The sequence below is a fragment of the Anneissia japonica genome, unplaced genomic scaffold (genome assembly GCF_011630105.1).
Source record: "Anneissia japonica isolate Jap-2015-1 unplaced genomic scaffold, ASM1163010v1 scaffold287921_len548085_cov176, whole genome shotgun sequence".
NCBI lineage: Eukaryota > Metazoa > Echinodermata > Crinoidea > Comatulida > Comatulidae > Anneissia > Anneissia japonica.
The window spans coordinates 19301-26800 of NW_022750794.1; the positions used below are offsets into that span (position 1 = coordinate 19301).

General features: G+C 33.9%; 1 protein-coding gene across 1 annotated transcript in view; it reads left to right on the forward strand.

Annotated features, from left to right (window-relative positions):
- The first annotated feature begins 1950 nt into the window (after nucleotides 1-1950).
- The window catches only part of LOC117121536 (rho GTPase-activating protein 45-like), a 74669-nt gene continuing 69119 nt past the window's right edge, over nucleotides 1951-7500 (forward strand). Inside the window, exon 1 of the mRNA XM_033266767.1 lies at nucleotides 1951-2513. Coding sequence (XP_033122658.1) covers nucleotides 2367-2513 — 147 coding nt within the window. The 5' untranslated portion in view covers nucleotides 1951-2366. The remainder of the gene's footprint in view (nucleotides 2514-7500) is intronic.

Below are 7500 nucleotides of genomic sequence, written 5' to 3' on the forward strand. Positions count from 1 at the left end.
CAGTGTAGATCACATCCCATTGCTTCTTACTATTCGAAGCCTTGTATGCAGTAAAGAGAAGCAGTGCAAGGTTGGTCTGACACGGTCTTCCAGGGATGAATCCATACTGAACTGGTGTAATAACTGAACTTAAATGATTATAAACCGCATCATGAACAATTCGTTCAAAAATATTTGATAAAGTTGGCGGTACGGATACAGGACGGTAATTTTCCATTTCCTTTTTCGAACTACTTTTGTGAATTGGTGAGAAGTTAGTAAATTTCCATAGGCCTAGCTGGAAAAGTTTATGGATAGCTGAAAATGTTGGAAAGTTGATACGAGAGTGGAGATAGTTCTAAGATAGTAGGCCTATATTGCTTTGATTATTGCCAATGGTTTTAAAAATATCAATCGGATGAGTGCTACTTCAACAGAATGTCTATCTACCACCATTGTTGACATATTGTCAATTAATTAATCTGGAAAAGCAGGACATCCTGCGTTCTATAGAAAGAGTGATCACTAAAAAATGATTTGCAAAAATCATCCATGTTTGATAATTTTACGTAGTGTATCAAACAACAAATTTCCAATCGTATGTTTTATATAATTTGAACAAATAAAGATTTTTGAATTTGATTTTTTTTTAATCGGTATGGTCTTCCGCAAACAAACAAAAATCTCCCGGAAATTCAATTATCTTCCACAAATTCAGTACAAGAACAAATATTTTTGTTTTATTTATATAGGCCTAACCTTTTTTTGTCGTCTGACAGTGCCATTTCCGGTTTCTAAAGGAGCCTATTCTAAAAAAAATATCGTCACCTCAGCCCCAATCATGGTGGGCTTGAGGTGGGCGTGGCCCTTCGTTTGGTACCTACACTTTTCCCCATAGAATATATAGCGCCCCCAACGTCATTAAACAAATCTCTCCCGGAATTTTTTTCTTTCAACTTTGGACCCCTGATATTTATACTTTTAAAATCGTAAAATATTTTATCATTTCATATTAAATAAATGATAATCAATTCTTATCGACGAGTGATCATACTCAAATGTATCATCTCCAATTTTAACATTATCAGTTATGATACCAAATCTACAATTTAAACGTGTTGGAAATTTTTACTGTAAAAGCTCACCAATTAATTGTTCACCCATCGAATTTGAAGGCGCAAAGAGGATGATCTTCTCATTGGATTTCAGGTAAGGCCAAATAACAAAAAAAATCCTTGTTCCAAGTCCCCTCCCTCACCATGTTTTGCGCCCGCATCAATTTTATTTATTTATTTATTTTTGCTGTTGTTATTTTTAAAATTCTTGGATTTTTTTACATCGAAAATGCAAAATTTCAATTGCTGACACATTTTATAGTTTACAAATGCAATTTTAAACACAAAGAACATGATAAAAGTCAGAGAAGCAATAACAAAACTATTGACAAATTGTTTACAGTACGGTACATTTTGCTATGCAGAGAACATTCTGGGGCATATTTTGACGAACTGTGGAAAATAACTAACAAGTATCAAATAATAAGTGCCTCCCTCACCAACTTCTTGAAAAACCCAAGACAGGAAACAATGATTTTTTGTTACTTGGTCTAAGGCCCCATAAAAAAAAAATGTGCGGCCAGCCAATCAAAATTGGCTAGAAAACATCTTGTTTCATACGGCCCGACACCAATCATAATGTAAAAAGTAACATTAAAACTGAGAATAAAGTGATGTAAAAGCAGTGCTTGGAGGTTTTATAAGCTGACTGGAAACATCAAAGTTTGGGTGCGGCCCTCGGTGTTAAATCAAAAATTCACTTTGGCCCTCGGACCGATTTTTATGCCCTCCCCTGCTGTACTTACATCAACAACTGTACATGGAGTTCGGAAGAGGGCGCTGTGTACATAAAAAAAAAAAAAAAAAAAACGAGATTCAGCAGGATGACCTTTGACAATCAAATTCAGATAGATCATCTGTGAATCGATAAAGGGATTGTTGACAAAATGAACTTTCTACTCTACTACAACAAAGTATTCTTTTGGAGTATGGTTTGTGCGCTTTATATTTCATAATTGAATGCTATTAATTATCTAAAATGTCATGTTTTTGTGAAATACCTTGTGATGATCCATATCTTTTGTAAATTGGTGCAGCTATTTTAGTAGCGGAGGCCCAGCATCGGTGTTTGAGTATAATATAATTGTCTTGCCTGCTGGCTGGGTGAAGCAAAGGAGACGGTGAATGGACGTTCTACTTCTATCGTTCAGTAGTACTAGCCTAGTGAGTAGTCGAAACATACTTTTTATGATTGCTGTTGGAAGACTGAAGTGGTGGACAACACCATAAAGCGGAAGTAACTCACGGCTGAATTTATATTTTGATTTTAATATGTCGGCTGTGGGGAACAAACGGTTTCCACAAGTTAATAAACCGCAGAAGAAAACCCAGTCCCCAGTACTATTTGTGGAGAATTCTCAAACTACAGGAGGAAGTAATAATGGAGGACTTCAAAAAAGTTCTCAAATCGCCAACACGGTAAGTAAAGTGCCTTATGATGGCTGATTAGGCTTACACTTTTATTTGACACAATATTCCAATGTAATGCACTTGTCAATTCACCTGTGGATGTAACCGGCATTGAAAGGGCCAGGAATTTTACCGGGACTACAAATGTTTCCCGGCAGTACAGCGGCGGGGACTTAGCCAGGGATGTATGTTAAAACGATGCCCCACATTGCCGGGAGGTGGCCGGGAATTTCACATGTGTAACCGTTTCGTAAATTACTCCCCTGCTAACTCCCCATTAGGCACGGATACGGGGTGGGGGAACTACAATTGACAAGTGCATAATTGATTGACATGCGCATCATCTAATCAAGGTAATGCAACAACAGGACGTGTATCTCCGCTCGCAAACCTAGCGTGGGCTTACAGTTCTTTTTCTCTATACAGTGGCATCGACAATCCGATACTAGTTGTGAGTAAACAGTAGCCGTCAATTATTACATGCGTGCCATACGTTTTCTGGTGTTAGTTACTATTTTATTAATTTTTTTTTGGTACTTCGCAATGTCTGATTACATCTGATTTCTTGTGACCACGGGCTTCTATAAACCATCAGTTTTGGTTTTGTCGTGCAATTGAAACATTAGATAAGTACAACTGGAATTTGTGTTAAAATAACCAGTTTGCATACCAACTCTAACCAAATGCCAAGTTTTTATAAACTGTTTATTTTTGACCATGTTTTTTTTTTAACTGTTTACTGTATTTTTGGCCATGTTTTGTAGGGCTGCCATGTGTGCTGTTATTATTCTGGTAAATATTTGCATAAATCTTAATTTTACAGTAATCATAATTTCTTTTTTAACATGTTCTGTGAATGAAACTTAAAAGTAGGCTATTACTGTATTGTTGTTTTATCCTGTTGTTTAGCGCTACGCTTCCCAAACTATGGGTCATGACCGAAAAAATTTTTCGGTCAAACTTTTGCGTTGGGTCGCAAGCAGGTTTACAAAAAACAATTCAATTTATGTGCTCATTTTCAGACAGTTGATGTGAAATTTAACAGATCTGATGACTTAAAACAGCATTTTTATGTGAATCCCCATTAGAACAATATTTTTTTATAGTAGTAGTAGTAGTAACTAGTGGCGTACCCGGATGGTGCTCTGTCACCCCGAGCACCCCCTCAGATGTTGGAAAAAAAAGTTCCGCTTTTAAAACGTAAAAAAAAAAAAAAATAACTGACATAAATTTTAAGTATTAAAGTTCCATTTTCCAGATATAGTATTAAGTTACGTACGGTAGATTTTTTGGTTTTGTATTAAAGTGCCATTTTCCGGCATCTAAAGGTTGCAGATTCCTACAAGAGTCTTACCTCAGTACAGTACATACCTGTACACAACAATGTCAATGATTATTATAAAATACTTTAGTGAATATTTTGATTGCTCTCCTTTTGATTTGAATGAATTTTATTTGAGGTGGAATGACCCAACTGTTAAATCATAATCAGTGATCGTAGTGTACAATATGTGCAAACATTGTACACCATTGCATACAGTCAGTATATTCAAATAAGTTTTTGAGGGCTTTTTAGTACAGCTGATTTGTTTTTATATATATGATTTTCTTGTTGGTTATCATTTTAGAAAGATTGTTTTCAAGCCCTGTTGATTTAATGTAGCGTGATAAAAATCAATCACGTCATAAAAAATCTCAATGTGTAATGAAATGGTTTTTAAATACATTATTTGAATAAAACTTTGTTGCCTGGATTCTATGGCCATACCTGTACCTGTAATTTCTTAAACATTCTTAAATTACATTGAAACAGTGCCACCAGCGAGTCATTGTTGAACTATTGTTGATAATGTTCTGTATAAATCGGGAAAATGTGAGGTAAATTAAGGTGTGATTTAATATGATTCAAATGGATGAATGATTTTGCATCTCATGTATATTTTTGTAATAAAACATGTTCTTCAAACTTCCAAATGGCGGGTATGTTGTAAACTAGACTGACAATTAAATAATATTTAATTGTCAGTCTAGTTTACAACATATTCTTATTACTGTAGTATCTATGGAACAAGTGAATGCACTGGAGGGTTTAGGTAGAGAGGCTACAGATACCTCATGAAAAACCTAATTGTACAAATGCATTGTCTCTACAGTACCATAGCTACCCTGTAGTAGAGGACTTCAGCCTAGTGGATGTCAACTTCGAAGAAATTACGCAAATGTTTATTTGATTCGTCTCCAAGAGATTAAATTTAGAGTTCTTCTCTTCCGTTGCTTCTAAGTTTTATACTGCACGCTTTCTTAATGTTTCTTTGTAGATGTTCAAACAGACATTTTACAATTCTACTTGTCTTCAGTTTAAATCACACTTTTTGACAGCAGTTATCTAATTTATTTGACTAAAAGTTGTTTGGAATACTTTATTGTGAAGGCTTGTGAATGACAAATTTTAAACAGCAACACATAGGATTTTTTTGTTCATATTCTCAGCATAGCTAAACTGTAAGTCCATTAAGCCAAATTTTGTAATTTGTTGTTTATCAAAAATGGCACAGTGAAATTAATGAATTAAAAATATTTTTAAAACTTGGAGCAAAATATCGTAATCATTAATTAGTAAATAAAATAAAAACTTTTTGTAACTGTGTATCAGAAACAATTGATTGACAATTAACCATGGTATACCAAAATTTATTGATACTATCCATGCAAGCCTTCAAGATTAACATAATTATTACATAAATTTTTCTGTGCTACAGTATATTTTAAGTGTAGAAAAATGGAATATGAATTAGAGATGTTTGAATTCAGTATCAATTACTTGTACCATACTGTACGTGAAATATAAATTACAAAAATCAATTAAACAATTAGAATTGTTTTAATAAAATTTATGGTTAAGCTTGCAGTACTTACTGATACCAGATACATTATTAATATAGAATTTATTCAAGAATTATATATACAGTAACTGTAAAATGTAAAATTTCATTATGTCCACATGCTAGGGATGGTTTCGTAATGGGTCTAATAATTTTGGTTTGGCTCACATTCTACTGTAATTAATCTCCTCTATTTTTCATTCTGAAATGCTGATACACTGACATACTGTACCTATAGTACTGTATCTTCATAACAAACTCGTTCATCACTAGGCTTACTCTACTAATTTCATATTGCTGTTTTTATGAGACCTCTAGTAGGCTCCTCAATGGAAAATACAATACCACTTAAAAAACTGTTAATAATTAACTATTTGTTATCATGAGAACATGTACAATATTGTAAGTGGTCTTGTGACATTCTCTTTAGTGTAATTGATTTTGCATTAGTGATCTGTAAAATTGATGTGTTGTTGGCCAATAAAGTACACATTCAAGGTTATTGCTATGCTTTTTCCCGACCGATTGCCGCATAATTTACATGAGAATTGGGAAGAAATTGTCCTTTTGTGGATCATAATAACTTTTTGAGGACATTATGGTGTAAAAATAATCTAATTCCATCACACGCACAGCCTTGTGTGTTCATAATTTTGCCTGTAGAATAGCGTAATTTTATTCTAATGATGTTCTATTGGCTAGTTTCAGCTTCGTGGAAAACCGATTTTATAAATTTCGTTCCTTGATCGTCGCATTCGTCACAGTTTTGTGAGAGAGTTTTCAAGTTTTTCGATGACACATTTCCTGGGCTAGCCTCTGATTCATGGATTTGAGCTAGTAGTAACTGCATGTGTCAATCTTTGACCCATGGATGGCATTCAACAAATTTCTCATGTTAATCTTTCACCTCATTGTGGGATGTATTTCAGAGTAAAGCTCATGTGGTGTTAATGCAACATGCAGTTAAAAAAGTTGGAGTAAGATATTGGTTGGAGGAAAGTACTGTAGCTCAGTCATTTGGTCTAGAACTCAATCAGTTGCTAAAAATGAAAATAGTGCTCAAACTCAGACATAATACACTTTCTTTTGTATTGTATGAACATATTTTTATAAGAATTGCAAGGCTGAAATTGTTCAAGCTACTGCAGTAAATAATTAATAATTTTTAAAAAGATATCCTTTGCAGTTTCTCTTAGTTAGTGTTACGTATTTGGTAGGTGCTATCGCTCTACCCCGACTCGTACTGTACAAACAGGTACCGGAACATCCTCTACCCATCATCCTCTACCCATCAGCCATTTAGGCACTTAACGCTAGGCCTACCGTGGTTAGATGTATTGTACGAGAGGGATATGAGTCTGTTAGCATAGTTTTTGTTTAGTTTTGTAATATGTAATTGTGTCTCATGGAGCAATATCAATTTCTATTTATTTTTATGATGCAAATAACAATAGAAATGAAATGAAATATACTGTAAAATTATTTTTGTCTTATCTGTCACTTACAGTATGTGCAGTAGATGTGATTATGTAATACCATAGATATAGTACAGATTACTCCTATGATAATTTTTTTCTATCCTTGAAAAGTGTTTATAAATAAAAACAAAATAAGACCATTTAGAGCTTGAAATTAAAATATAATAAGAACAAAAATGTGTAGTCAATTGTGGTAAAGACAAGCCAAACTAGTCACTCGTCGCAAATCGTGTTTCAGAGAAAATGGCCAAAACATGCTAAAAAGTCAAATTTTTAAAAATCTATTTTATTGCACTAAACTAAACTTGATATATCTACACACAATCCTATGCTGTTATTTTCCCCATTTTCAATGTTAAAACAACACTTTTTAAGGATTTAAAGATAGTTTCTGTGTGAGAAATGCCTGAAATCATCAACTTTGAAGGCTGATTTCCCGTATATTGTTCTTTAAACAGCTGTGTGGTTAAACGCTTGTAACTTCATAAGGAAATGTCCGATTTGAATGATTTTTTTACCATTTTGTAGCTAATATTTTACTCTCTAACACTGTATTAATAACTCAAAATTGGTTTTTGCGACGAGTGACTGGTTTGGCTTGTCTTTGCCACAATTAGTAATATGTACCACCCCCCC